The sequence below is a fragment of the Falco naumanni genome, chromosome 4 (genome assembly GCF_017639655.2).
Source record: "Falco naumanni isolate bFalNau1 chromosome 4, bFalNau1.pat, whole genome shotgun sequence".
Lineage (NCBI taxonomy): Eukaryota > Metazoa > Chordata > Aves > Falconiformes > Falconidae > Falco > Falco naumanni.
Window position 1 is genome coordinate 88,474,156 of NC_054057.1, and position 18,115 is coordinate 88,492,270.

An 18,115-nucleotide genomic window follows, 5' to 3' on the forward strand; every position below is an offset into this window, starting at 1 on the left:
TTTCATCGGTTGGAATTGGCTAAGGAGGGTCTTCCTCGTAGAGACTGGCGTGGCTGCGTTGATTCCTGGAGTCCTGTTTTGGTGTGCTCTCCTCCTCGTGCTCAGTGCTTTTTTTCATCAGGGTGTTAACACATGATCGTGTTTGTTGTCTTGAGGATGAGAATCATTATATGGAGTAGCCCTACGGGTGGGGACAACGGGGACACACATGAAATACTGCGCTGAGGATTATGAAATAAAGCAATGTTTGATTATTAAAGGAATTAGTTTTGCTTTCCTGCTGCTCGTTGGCATCAGAGATGACTTCTGTTCACTTGGACTCTCTTAAAGAGGGAGTATGCTTCTCTTTGTGCTTCTGTCCTTTCTTGTTGCCTCTCTTTTCAGATTTTTCTTTCCAAAATACTTCAGATTCTGTTCCTTTTCTGTATATAGTTTAAGTGCCTGTCTGTAAGAGAAACAGAGAGAGAATGAATGAAGAACAAAGTTGACAACCATTTTTGTTAAAACCAAAATATTTTTTCAGGGTAGCTTATTTTTAATTCCTTCTCTTCCATCCTGTTTAGTAATTCTTGGTTGGTTGAGTGCACTGACTGGCAGTAGTGTATAGACGTGGCTTGATTGAGCAAACCTTTTTGTAATTCAGAAGATATCAAATATTGGAAACTCAGTATTTCTAAGGCTCTGACCAAGTTACTGTTAACATTTGTGTAATGGAGATAATTACATTAATGAGTTCTGTGATTATTTTACTATAAATGCAAAAGAATGGGGGAGGGGGGGCAGAGCACAGCTTTGAAAAGAGTATTCTAGCATTCCTTTGTCAAAACAGTTAATTTTTATATTCTTGTATGTGGGAACAATTCCTAAAACATTCTGCTATTTTCTGAACACATGGTACCGAAGAGGGAATTGTGCTTTCAAGAAGGAAACAGCTTTACTGTTGCTTTAGTTGCAGGTGTTAGTGTAGTCTTAGTATTTGCTGTTAATGCCTTCATTATAAGCATATTTGGTCTCATATCAAGAAGTGATCTTCCTCTCAAAATCAAAGAGTTTGGAAGAATGGTTGTTTACAGCTTCATTTTCAGCAACATCTTCACTGAAAGGTGTAGGTACTCAAGTGATTATTAGAGTCTATCAGTGTTTCTGACCTGACAAGAGCTATAGTACAGTCACGGATCTGTCTGAACAAAACTGCCAGCTTTCCCCTCCACCCCCTACCATGGAACTAATATAAACTATGCTTCTTAAATAATTGGGTACTTAATAGAGTAAGTTCTGCGTCTGTGCTAGGAATTAGACTAACCTGTGGTAAGAGTTCTATTTGTAGTCATTTGTAGTTATAAAACTTCCAGACAGGCTTGAGGAGTTTTCCCTGCATGCCTATCTACTTAATATTCTCTTCTGTTGGGTTTCCAGCATAAAGCAATGACTAATCTTTATCACTTGTGCATAGGCTTTTAACTGCGATATGTTTTCTGTAAATCTCTTCCTAAAGCAGGCTGCAGGAATAGTAAATAGTTAAAGACACGAGTATTGAGAAGGTGCTTAAAGGTGAAAAAATGGAAGAAGATTAAGATAACTTTGTAAGAAGTTAACTTTGAAGAAGAAGATAACTTTGTATGCATTCATATTTCTAACGTGGGAAGTGCTGGTAGCTAGCGGAAAGGAGAAGATCCAGAGAATAATCTGGGTATAATAGCGATGTTCAACTAAACAATCAATCCACTGTGTGGATAGGCTTTTCTTTTTTTAAAGCAAATTATTCTTTGGGTTATTGGTCTGTTGCTTAGAGTGCTAGAAGTAATGTCTGTTTCATATAGCTCTTGAAACTTTCAAGTAGATTACTGTAGCTGGACACTGAAAGACAACCTGCAAACTCAGGCTCATCTCACTTCCCTAAAGCAAATCAGTTGGAGGGCAGCATTGCAGGGAAAACTCAGAAAGGGATGCTGACTACTGAAGTACTTGCAGGAGTTTTGGTACAGAAGGCACGAAACAAGGAGCACAGTCACTTTGATAGGCTGAAAAAGGTAATAAACTTGCAAAGTAATAAAAATAGGTTTGGTAGATGAGGATGTGAAATGTTTTAGTAATACCTGTGTTTTAGTATCTATTTTATCTAATATTTTTTTCCTAGAAAAGCTGTATGGATTTCTGTAGAACTAGTACATTTTTGCCATCCTAAAATATACAAGTGAGACATTCCTTTTTAATATGGAAAGCTAAAAACTTATTTCAGAAAACACTATGTTTGAAAGATAAAAACCTTTCTCCAAGTTCCTCATATTGGAGCTTCCTGAAAAATTTGTATGAAGCCGAGGAATTACTGGTATTTCAAATGGGAAAACTTTTTTTGCAGGTGGCTAAGTTAGATTATGTGTTAGATTAATTAAGAAGCAAAAAAGGGGAAGGAGGTGATTTTTCTCCCTCCTGACTTCCCTTTCTGACATCTTACAGGTAAGCTTGTGGAAGGTTGCTAAGGTCTAACTAAATTGCATGAAAGGACTGAACACAGCATGCACAAAGTTAGCTGTTTGTTTGGTCTAGAACCTTATTTTTTGCACCTTATGGATTCTGCTCAGCAGCGCTATAGGAAATAACTGGTTTGTTGTGTGACTGAATATTGAAGCTGCTTCCTGCTTTAAAAGACAAGCTGTGAATACTTCAACTGGCAAATATTCTTTAATTCATTATGGTGAAAAATTGCAAGGTATAACTTGCTTAGCACATTCTTCTGGAAGGAAAGTATACATTTGATGTTCATATTTTTTTTAGTGATCCTGCAGGAATTTAATTTACAGCTCTTGACTGTGCTGTCCAGCCTTTGTACACTCCATCTACGTACAGCCACTTTTGTGTAGCTGCTTCTCTGCTCTTCACCCGAAACTGTTTTTTTTGCCTCCTAGAACTGCTGGCATAGGAAGTCCTTTAGTGTTTGTTAGTGTGAGCCCTCATCCATGGTGCACAGAAACCTCTTAATATTGGTGTGCTTCATGTGATGACTGACAGTGTAGAATGTGATCTAGACTCTTGCCATTACAGATGGCTTTTGTTTTCTTGTGAGCTGGCCTAGATCTGTTTGTGTGAAATGAATTCTCAATGGCTTGTTTACATATATAGCTTTTTGGGCCATAGGCTGACTTTAGGTTCTTAGAGATTTTTTTTTTGTGGTTTCCTGTTTCTGATCTGTTTTGAGGCTTGGGGTGGCAGCAGGTGGGGAGGAGTAGGAGTGGAAGGAGGCCTTAAATAGTCTCTGCTCCTGAAGGTGCTTACAAGTTAAGTGCTTTGCTTAGTGGTAAAGGAGGTTAGAGGGTAACTGGCTGATATGCAGGTTCTTACAAATCCTTTCATTAGCTTTAATCCCTACCTGAATTTGGAATTAGAGTCCTGGAAACTATTGGCAGGAAATAACACTGTATGGGTAAGGTTGTCAAATTTAGAAAAGAGCATTTGCATTAACTGAAATGTTTGGGTCAACACTGCTCTGTATGTGAGAAATTAATTTCTGTAGAAACAAAATCAGTCTTGTGGATAAAATACCTTTATTCCCTAATGAAGAGTCAAAACTTTCTAACGATGTAGAGTTGTTCTCTGTGCTTCCATTTCCTTGAGACTATTGGTTATATTTTTGCTAATATAACACAGATCTAATTTCCTCATTACTCATGGATTAACTGTTACAGGTTTACTGCAGAAAAGTAAGGAACTGGTGGTAGTGATCAGATATGAAGGAGGTAAAGTCTCAGAGCTGAGCTTTGTTTCTGGTGTTTTGAGATTATTTTATGTGAACAGTACATATGTCTCCCCAAACTTTAAAACACTTCTTTGTATACCATGAACTTAATGACTATGTACATCCAGAAAGCTGAAGAAGAAAAATCAATTAATTTTGATTCTTCTTCAGAGTTAATCTTCTTGATTATATTTTGAAGATAGGACATGTATCTTCCAAAACTGGTCTCAAACATAAGGCAAACAACTGCCAACTAGATAGTAGAGTCATCTTTAACAGCCTACTTGTGCCTTACAGTAATATAAAGAAAAGTCCCTGGAAAAAAAAAAGTCAAATTCTCATAGGCTATTAGAGCATGGCATTGTCAGGCTTAGCCAGGGCTTTTTGTGTGTGTGTATATATATATTTGGGTTCCCCCCCCCCCTCTGAAATAATAACTGTGTCTTATGGTGATTTATTTTATTTTCAACATTACCTTCCTATTACGGTAACTCTTCTTTAAAATTTGTTAGGGCTATTAATATATTAAGCAGACTACATCAACCTAAATTCTTTTCATACTTCTGTTTCCCACTATTGCAGAGGTCCCAGCCAGATTAGGTAGAATAGTGTCTCTGAAGAATTATCTGCTCCAAACTTTTCCTTTCCATTAACACTTACAGTCTTTATTCTTGAAATGTATTACCAGGACATTATTTTAAAATGTCTTCTTCTCTTTTAAATAGTGGTCATTTCTATCAAGATGCTTTGCTAAGAGATTTTTTGGGGAACAGTTTTATGCAGTGCTCAATGAATGCTTACCTTCCAGTGTTTGAGAGGTTTCAAATGACACTGTGCGAAGGTGAGCATAGTTGTTTTGGTGGGTCAGAGCCTAGACTTCTTTAATCAGCATGGCAGTCTGTTGAAACAACAAAGTAGCTCTTTTATATGACCAGATGCTTTTGAAATTGGCATGGCTTATTCATAAAAATGGTCTGTTAAGCAACAGTATTTTCATGTGGCAGCTTCCAAGATCAAAAAATTGCACTCCAGATAGGTGTATGACTTCAGATTCTTTTGCAAAACAAATTTGTATTTAAATAGCTTTTGTAATTGAAATATGATATTTCAGTCTGTTCTTTTAAATGTAGTAATCGGTAACCATTTATGAATCTTTATCAGAGTATAGATTGTGACAAGTTTTTTGGCTTCAGACTGTCTTGTTGGCTTCTTCAAGACATGGAGTTGATGGGCAATTTGTTGGGTTATGAGCTAGATCTTAAGTTCTCTACTGTAATCTTTGCATACCATTTGATGATGAGGTTTGAAAGAGTGCTGATGCAGCTCTACACAATGTAAACACAAACTACTGCTACAGAAGATTAGTGTTTCATGTTAATGCTTTTTTAATATCTACAAATAACTAATACTTGGAGTGGGGTTTGTTTACTGCAGTTTGAAGAAAATGGCTTACTATGATCTTCAAAGAAGTTCCCTGTAGAAAAAAACCATCCTGTTGTCCCAGGAAAGTAACTTTGGCATCTTTGTAACCTAGTACGTTTTTTACTAAGTGCCTCATTTGTTTTTTTGGAAAGGAGTGTTTGTGCTTGGAAATGCCTGTTGATTTTATGTGTTTGGATTTTCTCTTAGCCATTTGAATTATCTGCCTTAAAGGTTGAATGAAATCTGTCATTTCAATATAAACTTTACTTCTTGTGATAGGTTGAAGATTAATCAGCTTGTTTAATTAACTTAACAGGAGTTGAAAAAAAAAAAAGCCTTAATATCACCCCCTTTGATCAGTTTTTTTTACTAGTTTTTAACTCTACGTTTTGCACTCTGCTGCACAGATAAGTCGTTGAAGTATGACTTACCTAGTCTTCTCTCAGATGGAAACATTATTTGCCAATGTCGTATTCAGTTAGAATTATTACTATTTTTAATATATTCCTTCTTTTCAATGGATGAATGTTGAGTGTGATTCTTTAAAGCCTTCGGCAATGTTTTCCTCCCTCAGATTTCATAATCTGAAAGCATACTTCTAAGTCAGTTTCCTTACTGTTTTGGTCTAGTGGTATTCCTTCCTGATTAGGGAGATATGTAATCTTCTGTAAAGCTAAAAGTGTGACCAGAGAACATGGTTTTTAAATACCTCCCAATTACTATGGTGCTGTAAGTTAGGGTTTCTTTAACATGGCTGTATGTATTTGAGTGTCAAAGTTAACCTGTTAGGTGGGCAAACATTTTACTGTACTGCTGAGGCTTAATCTGAGTTTTGTCCTGCTCATTACATGCTTGATTTTGTTATAAGACAGTCTGACAGCATCTAGTGGCACTTTAAGGCATATGAATGGTTTTTCTTTTGTTCTTCAGGCAAATATTTCGATTCCTTAAAGGTAATAATAGTGTTGGAAAGTAGATGTTTTATTAAATTATTTAAATTATCTGACAAACTTCTAAGCGTATATTAGTGGAAACTGGCATACAGTGGAGTTTCATAAATTGAGTATATTGTTTCTATATCCACACATATGTACAATTAGTTAATAGAGACAGGATGCTGTTGGTCACTTTAGTAGTCTGACAGTCCGTTTTTAGACAGAAGTCCAGGCCTTAAATAGGTATGAGCATATAAGGTATGAGAATTTGTTTACTGCAGTTTACGAAGACACACCATCTGTTATTGTTCTGGGTTGCCATTATTTGTGGCAGTCACCCTGATGTAGCAGTGTACAGAGTTTATGAACTGTTGTTGAATATTGATTGGAATCACATGATGATAATTAAACTTCCTGCAAGCCACTCCTGGATGGGGTTAGTGCATAATGGGAAGTGCCACCTGTACTGGAAGGTGAGGCTGAGGCTTCTAGATTTATTTTTGTTGTTCTGAATTAGTGTTTCTTTGTATCTTTAATTTTTTGTAGCTGAGCTACCCTGCTTTTGCCTACATTCTCTTTTTAGGTACTCTGTGAGGAATAGTTTGAGGACATATATTCAGGCCCATCTTAGTATATGACCTGATGAGTTGCTTTTTTATTTTGGAATATGCTGGGACTTCCAGGGTGTGTTGCACTCTAGCCTTTGAAGCAGAGGCTGTCACAAGTAGGTGTTGGAGAACCTGGAGAAGGTAAACATTTTCAGTGTTGGATATTAAGTGGGAGGAGGCCAATGGAAAAGCTGTGCAAATACCTGTTAATTGCCCCTTATTATGTTCTCTTTCAGATACAAGATGTCAGGTGCAGTTGCTCCATCTTTGTCAACCCTCTGAAACACCAGTGTGCCATGGAAAGTATATACTAAATACAACTGCCTAGCTGTTCATTTTCTTCCCTTTGCATTTTGCAGATAAATCCTTAGGAGACCCCAGGTTGTCAATGTTTAAATTATAAGCAATAAAAAATACATTTCAGTTTCAGATTTTTTGGCTTGTGTGACAATATCATAATGATTTACAAAACCTTTCAGGCCAAGCCTATCTTAACTTAAACTCTCTAGCAAAATCTCAGTGTTGAGAAGTAGTAGCAAGTCAGCTTTATCTCTAAAACTACAAAACACCTGGCTGATGAAAGCAATGACCTTCTCTCAATGTGAAATAAAGGACTTTATTCCTCCTTAATTGCACAGATAAATAGATGGATGTAGAGGAATTATAGGGTAATGAAGCTGCGTTAATTAACATTAATATACAGCTGTGGACTGGCTTCAGGGAGGTGGGTTGGCTGATGTGCATCAGGTGCAGCTGTGGCTGGTTCCTGCTAAGCAGTTAAATAGCTCTAAGGGGTGTATGGAAGAGGAGCAGGTAATGAAGAGGGACCTGGAAGAAGCAGAGGGAGGAGAGAGAGCATCCCAGACACAGCAGAGGCGAGAAGCAGGGTGGACTGGCTTGAAAAGGATGAAGAAACAGCACGGACAGTAGATGAACTTTTGAAACCTTGTGGGGGGTTGGTAGCTGTGCCAGGGCAAGGCGCAGGAACTACTTATTGAAGTTAACTTGGTATAGGGTGGTAAAGCCTTGTTGCAGCCAGCTAGTTTTGGTAGTGCTGTGACAGATGGACTCTATACTTTCACTTGAAGACAAGTGTATTAAATTTGGACATTGAATCTTAGATTCATAGATTTTGGAAGATCTTCCTGTTTCTGTACTAAAAGGGCTATATTTGGCAGAGAGGTAAAAGCTGAGACTGGATACTCGGACAGCTGGGGAGGGTATCTTATACTATATCATGTGGTATCTGCTTGGAAAGCCTCTCAGATTCCATTTGTATATGAAAAGATTAATTCATAGATACCCTAGAGTGCTATGTTGCTTTCTGAATCCTGTAATTTCTTAAGTGGACTTTGTTGATGTAGGGCATAGATGTTTGTGTTGGTTTTCTCCATGATAGCCTGTGACCTTATTATAATTTAGCCTAACACATGACATACACCACTCAGTAATTCTTAAATCCAGTAAGACTTGTGCTGAATTGCAGGTGACTCTAATTTTTTGAGTTCTGTATTCTCTGATACCACAAAGCTAAAGCAGTCAGATTCTTTAATAAACAGATTTCAGGAGCTTAATCTAGCCAGATGATTAGATGTTTTCACAGGAGTTCAGTGTCTTAATTTTTACCTGAAACTGTTTTGGTTTTGTTCTTAAAGGTTGCACAGTACTAGTGGCAGTAAGACTTTACTTATTCTAGCTGATACTTCCTGGTTTTGTATATTCAGGTGTAGAATAGCTTCAGTTCTTTGTCCACTTGTTTCCCGCCATTATGCATAATTTCTTGAACCATATTTTAATTTGTAGTAATGTTTTGGTAGAAACAAAAGTAAAGTCTCACTGTTTGTCTAATTTACCAAAAGCTGTAGATTGCTTTGTTACACACTTTTGTTGCCAATTGGTGTGTGGTTTTTGTTTTGGGTTTTTTTTGCCCCCTCAGTCTTAGATTTGTGCAATTACTCTTCTTCTTTCAGGCTTTTTGGTCAATCCTGGTGTGAACTGCAGTAGATCCTTGTTTGGGCGTGACTATTAAAGTTGTTTAGAATTTAACCAGTGTCACTTAGAATATGTCGTCCTACATTCATTTTTCTCAACAGTATTCTGTATTTCAGACATTATGTAATGTCAGGTCAAATCTTTTGTGTATGTCTGTCTGCATTATTTCATTTAGTAGACCTGTAATACATTTTATCATAAAAAAAACGTTTATAAGAGGATTGTGGCAATGTCCTAGCTTATACAGTCTCATCATCAGTGTTTATTATCAAAACAAATATACCAGTTGAGGTGTAGAGCTCATGTTGCTTTGTGTAAATAGTACTTCCTGTTAGCAAGGAAAAAAATTCCCCTATAGGTAAGTGGATGGAAGAGCTTTTCTGATCATGTCTGCCCTGTATCTTCATGCAGCTAAAGATTCAGTAATAAAGTCAGCAGTTAGACTCAGTGTTACCAGACAAGTGGCAGGTTAGGACCATATTCACACTGACTTGCTTTGTAACAGAAATGAGATCATGCTAGTAGAGTTTCAGTGGTAGCAAAGATATTCTGTCATCTTCAGGGTTCAGTATCATGTCAGGACAGAAGTAAAAGATACTAGAAGCTTTGGAACACAGAGTCTCTACAAGTATTTTTTGCTGCTGTTGATAAAACTGTATCAGGAAGCTGTGTTGCATATTTTGCTGTGAGAAAAAAACTAGTAGAGCTGCAGTTTTTGTGGTTGTACTTGCTTTAAAGCAGTGTGTGGTATTTGTGTGATGCATGCTATGTGCTTAGATATATTAAAAATTGTATTAGTAGTGCTTTTGTCAAAAAGCTGAATTGCATTTTTGCAAAAAGGTATTGCAAGAGGTATAGGTCCTTCTAGGCAGCAGGGAGCTTTGCCTGTGACTGGCTTTTCATGCAGAGGGGAGCGAGGAGAGTATAAAAGGAAAAATGTAGTGATATGTAGTGGGCTTTTTGCAGTGATTCAAGTTTCCTTAAAATTTATTTCAGCTGTTTGCAGGCAAGAGGGTAAAAGAACAATGTAAGGACTTCATGTCATGTAAATAAAAAGAAGCCTGACTCTAGTGACAGTGAAAATGAGTTAATGAAGATTTTGATGCATCTGATCTACGATTCCACTTACCTTCCACAGATTTGTTACTTTCATACTTACTAGGTTTTCAACTTCACAGTATGTTGCACTAAGAAGGAAAAAAATTCTATAAATTGGAAACAGCACCCTTGGGAAAGTACTTGAGAAAGTAGGTAGCATTAGAGATTAGTTTTTAAAAGCGGATGTAGAATTAATAGATTAGTGGTGACCAGTGTGGTCCACAGTGATCCATGTCGTGCAATAGGTAAGTCTGTTTTCACTGTGTGAGGGTCTCTGCTTTCACTGGCTTGCCAACTGAGAAATGTTGATAATTGCTGCAAGTAGAGCATCCTCAAGCTTCTGAGAACTGCAGGTGCAGTTCAGAAGGTTTTTAAAATCTTCAGTGATTGACTTTGTATTTCACTAAAAAAGTCTGTATCTAACAGAAGCAGAATTTTAAATCTGATTTTTGCAAAAGAGTGCTTATATGAGATTAGACTGGACGAGCTAGGCTGTGCTCTCTGGCATATGTGAAAACATGCAGAAATACATATAGTCTCTGCAGACATGGTTTTTTGGAGTCTTTCAAAGTAAAACTGACAAGGTAAATAATACAGGATACAAAATACTAAATAAGATTATGTGAAGTGTGGAAAGAAAAGTGTAGTGGTGATCTTTTCTATAAATGTTTGGATTCAACATACCTAATCGTGCATAGTTCTGGCACTTCTTGGGTAACTGATTCTTGAAATCTATTGCATATTCCTCTGTCCTTCTTGTTCTTAATCTTGACTTTCCTTTGCAAAAGTCAGGGGACTAATTGACGTTATACCTTGGCTGGAAATAACCTTCTCTTCCTACAGAGTCCTGTCTGTTCTTCCCTTAGGACTTCTCTATACTGGATATTCATTGTGATTTAGTTTCAGATACTGTGCAAGGAAATATACTGCATTCAACATCTTTTTCACCCTTTCTCTCAGTGCTCTCTGATGCTGTTGTGGTGGGTTTTTTGCTTGATTGTTTGTTTTTTTTCAAGGTGATCTTGCTAGCTGCAGAATCTAATCAGATCTGCCACAATGCTGCTGCTTTATTTACCTGTAAACCCTCAGTTGCTGTAGAATAGCCTGACTGGAAGCCAGTTTGTCATTGAAATGCTAATATTTCGTCTGTGTGCATGTGTGTTATTTACTGTATTTCAATTAATAGGATGTTTCTCACATTGTCATCACCTCAGCTGTTGAGCAGTCATGCTTGTGTTGGCCTTGCTGCACGCTTAATAGGAAAGAGTACAATGTTTTTAGTTCTAGTTACTGTTTATACAGGTTGCTGTTTGAAGGAAAGATTCAGTTGAGCTATGAGGATGCTGGTGACAGCAACTAGTTTGGGGAAAGTGTCAGCTACAATATCTGCATAAAAGGAACCGTGACCTACAGCACACATGCTGTAACATGCAGTTTTCATAATAGCAGCATCAATATACTTTCTTCTCTTCAAAGGGAAGAGTGCTGCATAACTGATTCTGAGTAGGGGATGTGCTACTGTCTGGGGGAGTTAATGAACTTTTCAAAAAGCAAAATTCTGTCATCTGTCTCCAAGTCTGCCCTCAGCCTGTCCTCCCTTCTGTCCTCACAAAAGCTGTACAAAATATAGCAAATAGCTATCATTAGAGGCAGATTCCTCATAAGTCTCCCTTGTATCACAAAGCTTGGACACAGGTCTAATAAAAGCTGTTACCTGTTCTTGATCAGCTTGCCCTATTGGTGTAGTCAGTTCTTCGAAAAAGCCCTAAGGAGCAATAGAGATCCTGAAGCAGGTAGGCTGCACTCAGGTTGGAAAGGTGATACTCCCTTAGGCTTCTTGAAAGCTATTGTTTAGAGTAGTTGCTTAATAATAGTTGATTTTCTATCTTGTGGGAATGGGTATTTGCATATAATTTATGGTGAGTGGAGAAAATGAAGAGTTTTAACAGTATCCCTTTTGACCTTGTTATCTTTGTCTTAATTTAGAAGGTATACGTTTGCATGTTTAGAAATATGTTCATATCTCATTGTTCTGTAGTGCCACTAAATGTGTAAGTGAAGTGTATTTCTGAATTGTATCTTACTTGTGAAAGATGTTTAGCAGTAAATGAAAGCTATTTTCTCCTACTGCATAGAGCACAGCCAAATGAGTAATTGCTAATGTGGGACCTAGGTGCTTTAAGCCCATGTGCATGATTGAATGCAAGTCCAATTCCCTTCTAAAGCGGTTTCTGATAGAAATGCAGAAAATTCTTCTGAATCAGATTGAAATTCATGAGATAAAAATTTGTGTCAGAAGCAATGTTTATTTGAATATCAACATGAACTATGTTGCAGACTAGGTCAGGGCTGTATAATACATCTGTTTTGAGGTTAGGATATTTTCATTGTCATATAGTTTCATTCTGCTGGACATACTTTAGAATACTGAGATTAAAAAATAATATTCAGATACAGTGTTAACTTTCTTAAATATTCCCACTGTTTGTGTACCAGTTTTTATTGTCAGAAGTAGTTCAGCAGAGCTCTCCTACTGTCTGTGTTTTCTGGCCAATTTCAGGTAAAACATTTGAAGTAGAATAGAGTAATGGAGGGTGTTACCAACAGGGAGGGAAACAGCTTGACATGTTTCCTTGGTCTTACTTGGGAAAAATTGATAAAAGTATACCAAATGATGGTTTGATTTGTATATTATAAGAATCGGTATTTGGAGTCTTATCTTCATGTACTTGCTGTTTTCTGGGCAATATCTGGTTCTTTGTTTTGGAATCGGGATGTCTTTATGTGATCATATATACAATATAAATAGTATAATCTTCCTTGTTTTGAAAGGTCATGAACCAGAGCATTCCTCAAAAAAAGAACTGAATATTGCTGATTAGTAAACCCTCCAGCTGACCTGCCTTTTCTATGTTGTTCCTGCTTTTCTTCATGTCCTTTCCCAATGTGTATTAAAGAGAAATACTACTGGAGAAAGTGGGATTCCAAGTAAAAATGTAGGAATATATCCTTGGTCTCCATTAAAGTTTCCATGCTTTACTTGCTCATTTGCAGTTCACCGTAACTTGGATCTCTAAACTAATGTCACTTGTGAATACAGGTGTTGATTGCATAACTAGATAATTCTTTTAATTTCAGGAAAACTGCTACTTGTTAAGATTGGATGGATGGCTTTGTCTCCGAGCATGAAATAAAGTTTAATAGATCATGTTACTCACAGGAGAATGTACTGTGAAATTTGATACCTTGGTGTCAGGGAGCATTTGAGTGTGGGAAAAAAAAAAAGCATTCTTAAAGTGTTCAGACTTTTGACTTATGGCTATTTGTATGTGCACAGCATGACCTAAACAGAGTTGTTTATTTTGGAAATGGCAGCTCTTAATTTGTGAAATACTAACACTCCCTCCTAAAGACATTTTAGTGATAACCCTTTCAAATAGAAGTTTGTGCTGATTGTATGGAAACAAGGTGCAGATGTGTGTGGTAATTACTTGAAGGTATGGGAATAAAGTTTCATTTCTCTTTTGCAGTATGATGCTGTTCCACTCCAGTCTAGTGTGGTGTTATGCTCCTGTTCATCCCCATCAATGGTGAGGAACCAAGCAGATTCCAGCACTCCGTCTGTCATTTCCACCTGTGGCAGCAGACAGGGATCTAACATGGAGGGCACTGCAGCTGAATCAAGATCTAGTTCAAACTCCTTGCAGCAGCATACAGGACAGCAGCCTCCACAGCCTCGAAAGAAACGACCTGATGACTTCAAATTTGGGAAAATTCTGGGTGAAGGATCTTTTTCAACGGTAACTTTACTTTCTATAAAAAGTGCTGAATTTCTTGGATAAACTTCAAAACTTGCTGTGAAAGTAATATTGCTGAGATTTAAATCTGGAGGGAACAGCTTGAAGAGTAGATGGGTGGGACATAGTGATTTTAACTGTTAAAATTAAGTGTTGCAGTAAATATGGATGCTGATTTTTCAAGTACCTTTTAAACTCCTCAGAAGTTCCATTGTGTCCTGCTGACTTGATGCTTGCATTTTTAGGAGACATTGCTTTCTAATGTAAGTTTGATGTTGTAATGGGTCATGTTAAAATTTTATGATAGAAAGGATTGGAGCTGGGCTAGGATTTTGTCATGGTAAGAACTTCTACAGCATGTCTTATCTGTGGCAGGAGCTACTGCCAGATGCTTAGGGAAGAAAGTAAGAACAGTGATAGTTCTCCAATACTTTCTCAACCTCTAGTGTCATGGCCCTCAAGGACTCAATGAGCCACAGTTAATATCTTTGTATTCAGGAGCCTAATATGATTGTTTCTAAGTAGCCTTAAATGGATTGTTTCTAACTTGTCACATCCATGGCATTGCACAAGAATTAATTACTTGTTATCCTAAAGAACCCATGAAACAATTAATACTTTCATTTGATGCTTTTGTAGTTGCCACATTGTAAGGCAAGTAGTATAATAATTCTGTATCTTTTTCACATGTTGCTTCTTGTATATATTTTTTGGTTGTTATCTCTAAATACTGGGTTTTTCTGGTTCTTCCTGTACAGTCTACTGTGATGTTCAGGAATCAGGCCTCTCGCAGTCATCAAGAGTAATCTGCACTTAAGTACATAGTTTTTAATTTGCAGGTTTCCCTAAAGAATCCAAAAGAGTTGCTACCTCTTGGGTATATCAGAACACTTTTGCTTCAGTGAGACACTTTGTTTCTGTTTGTGGTCTCTGAAAATTAGTACCATGTTCCTTGTAAACAGAGGCATCCATAGCGCCTAGCCAGACTCCAAATAAACTTCTGGTCCAGGATTCTGCTACCTGTTCACTGGTAGATGGTTTTTTTGGACCCAGGTCTAGGTAGCACAAATGCATTTAGATGGGCAGCAGGAGAGAGACAGAATACTGTGAAAATGTTAATCCCTATGTAGCTTTATTCTTTTGAGTTTTACAAGTAGACTTTCAGTTACTGTAATCATCTGAGCCTCAGTGCTAGAGAGAGCATGTTCAGGAGTGAGTTCTTCCTGCTTGTCACCACCTCTGTCAGCTTAGCAGTTCTGGTCTGTTACTGTGGAGCTATGGCTTTAGAAACTGACCAGTAGTTTTAGGGATACCTTTTGTAGTGATTAGACTTCACTGGAAATGCATGCTTGTCTGCTTTCCTTGGCCACTGAACAGGTCACAAACTGTTGCTGAGGGGGGCCTTAACAGTACCTGCTAATTTTTTTTTAAAAAGTAATGCAGTCTTCAGCAATATCTTTTTTTATTATTATTTGAAACCCTTAAGCTCAGGATAATGACTGTAGCCTTCACCCTATAGACTGCATCCTTAAAGAAGGAAACTTGCTTGCTGTTCTTACAGAATCACAAAAGGACTGAGGTTGCAAAGGGCCTCTAGAGGTGATCTCATCCAATTCCTATGCTCAAGCTGGATCACCTAGAGCCAGTTGCCCAGGACCATGTGTGGCTGGCTTTTGAGTATCTCCAAGGATGGAGATTCCACAGCCTCTCTGGGCAACCTGTGCCAGTCACCCTCACAGTAAAAAAGCATTTCCTGATGTTCAGATAGAACCTCCTGTGTTTCAGTTTGTCCCACTGCTGAAAAGAACCTGACTCCATGTTTACACTTCCCCTTCAGATATTTGTGTACATTGGTGAGATTTTCCCAGAGTCTTTTATCTAGGCTGAATAATCCCGTCTTTCTCAGCCTTTCCTCAAATGAGAGATTATCTGTTAATAATCTTTGAGGTCCTCCTATGGACAGTCTCCAGTAGCTCCATGTCTCTGTTTTACTGAGGAGCTCGGAACTGGACACAGTACTCCGGGTGTGATTTTACCAGTGTTGAATAGAGGGGAAAGGATCACCTCCATCAGCATACTGGCAGCACTCCTCCTAATGGAGCCCAGAATACCATTTGCTGCCTTTGCAGTAAGGGCACATTGCTGGCTTATGTTCAAATTGGTCTCCAACAGGTCCTCTGAGTCCTCTTCTGCAAAGCTGCTTTCCAGCCTGTCAGCCCCCAGCATATACAGTTTCATGGGATTATTCCTCCCTAGGAGGAGGAGTTTGCAGTTCAAAAAAGGGAACTGCATGAGAATCCTGCCTGCTCATTTCTCCAGTCTGTTGAGGTCCCTCTGGATGGCAGCAAAACCCTCTGATGTATCAGCTCAGCACTAGAGCTCTTCTGTGGGGCATGTATCTTTGAGTTGTTATCAAAACATCTTTTTAAAATGCGTATACTTTGTTTTTGTTAAACGTGGTTGTAGATTCAGAGATCTGGTTGTACTCCCCAAGATCTTCACTAATATCCTGACTGAAAAGTGTTTATCTCAAAAAAGCAGGGGCCTTTGTGCCTCCTGTGACAGCATCTGTTATGTGGTGGCAGAATAATTCTGATATTTGGGTGGCAGGCATGTTGTCCTGCTCACCGCCTTTTATATGACTGGTACGTATTCCTCACCATCATTCCTTGGTTTTGTCTCCACCTGTAAGTAAAGCTCCTCTTTTTAAGAGGAGGAGTTCTAAGAAGTGTGAGGGTCTGGGCAAAATCAGTTTTTAAATGCAGATTTAATCTCTGACAACCTGAAGTATTTGTTGACCATGTCAGCCAATTATGTTGGCAATTATTTCTGCTTTGTAGTCTTCTGTTGAGGATTGTCTGCTCTTGCCATTTTACCTTCCTCCAGTTTGAGACATTTAACTACACGTCTTGCCTTGCTGTTGTCTGAATTAGCAAGTTAACACATTTATATGTTCTGTGAATGTTTTTGTGTTTGTTTTGGTTTTGGGGGCTTTTTTTAAGCTGTTGAGGTCTAATTCCTTTCTATAGAATCTACATTCCTTATTGATATTACTGCTTCTCATAGGGTGCATAGGATTCAGGCCCCTGATAGCAGAGATGTGGTATTAACATGTACCTCTGTGGGATTTTCTTTTTTTGTGTGATTCTGCTGGTTTTTTTTGTGGATTATTAGTTAGGAAGAAGTTAGGATATATGGTGTACTTGTATTTGTTCAGCGAGGAAGGGACTTGAGCATACCCAAGTACTGATGCTAGGAGGTAAATACTCAATCCTGTGTACTTAGAACACTGCTGTTCAATATCAGTGTGACTATGTGGGTAATACATCTGAAATCTAATGGTAAAAAAATTTGATACTGCGCAAGGCTGGAGGAGAGTCAGTCTTGGGAGTTGTACAGCTTAATTCAAGTTTCAGCATTATTAGCCAAGGTATATTTTCACCTGTATCAATTGATCCCTTCTGCCATCTGTGGACTCTGTGTGTATAAACGGGCCAGATTGCCTCTTGGATTTTTTTGTTTACTGATGGCACTGAATTGTTTTATGAAAATGTATAAGGATCAATTTCCAAAATGCAGAAAGTGAGCACTATATATCTGGATATTTATTTAACTGACTTTGTGACCTGCTGCTGGACCATCTGGTGGTTACCCAGTCAGATGTACATGTCTTTTAACAAAACAGCTGGTGTTAGGTTGAACCAAAACCAGATGTTTTGCTGAAGCCAGCATAATATGAACACATGATGAAATATTTTGTTGATTGGAGTTGTGATAGCTTATTTTGTACTGTCAGTATTCTAAATACCTACTGGAAGATCAAAATCAATGTTAGTGTATGTCTTTAATGAATGGTTAACAATTTTTTTTTCTCTTCTCTGGCAACAGGTTGTCTTGGCTCGAGAATTGGCAAGTTCTAGAGAATATGCCAGTAAGTATTGACTCCTTCAACATGAACTTTTAAAAAATACAGTATCAGCATAGTTATGTTACCAAACACTTGTTCAAAAGACAGAATCAGTGGTTTTATGATAATTTTCTTACCTAAACAAAAAAAAGACCCAAAATTACTTAGATGGACTTCATTTGGTTGTACCCTCCGCATTTTTTTCACTCTGTCTCTCTTTTTCATTAAGTTAAAATTCTAGAAAAACGTCATATCATAAAAGAAAACAAGGTGCCATATGTGACACGAGAGAGAGATGTAATGTCCCGTCTGGATCACCCTTTTTTTGTGAAACTCTACTTCACCTTTCAGGATGATGAAAAGCTATGTATCCTTTGTGTTTTTAAAACTTGCTGTAACACTTCCTTAAAAGCAACAATTCCCAGTTTTGCTTCCTTTGAAATATTGTCTAACAGGAATGATGAAAATAGCTTGGGGTATTTAAGATATCTTAATGTTTCTGATGCAGTTTCTGCACTGATGCTTTTAATAGGAATTAAGCAAAGAGAATGAGTGTGCCCCCTCAAAGAGAAGAGTGGGTGGCTTGCAGGATAGGGGAGACTAAAAACAATAACTTATATTGG

At 37.8% G+C, this 18,115-nt stretch overlaps 1 protein-coding gene across 11 annotated transcripts in view; it reads left to right on the forward strand.

Moving 5' to 3' along the window:
- PDPK1 (3-phosphoinositide dependent protein kinase 1) overlaps nucleotides 1–18,115 on the forward strand; it is a 35,568-nt gene that overhangs the window by 1,710 nt on the left and 15,743 nt on the right. For 5 of the 11 annotated variants that reach the window (XM_040589660.1, XM_040589661.1, XM_040589668.1 and 2 more), the window contains exons 2-4: nucleotides 13,319–13,588; nucleotides 17,474–17,516; nucleotides 17,722–17,859. In XM_040589660.1, coding sequence (XP_040445594.1) covers nucleotides 13,319–13,588; nucleotides 17,474–17,516; nucleotides 17,722–17,859 — 451 coding nt within the window. The other 6 variants (XM_040589666.1, XM_040589662.1, XM_040589665.1 and 3 more) reach the window with 5 other exon arrangements.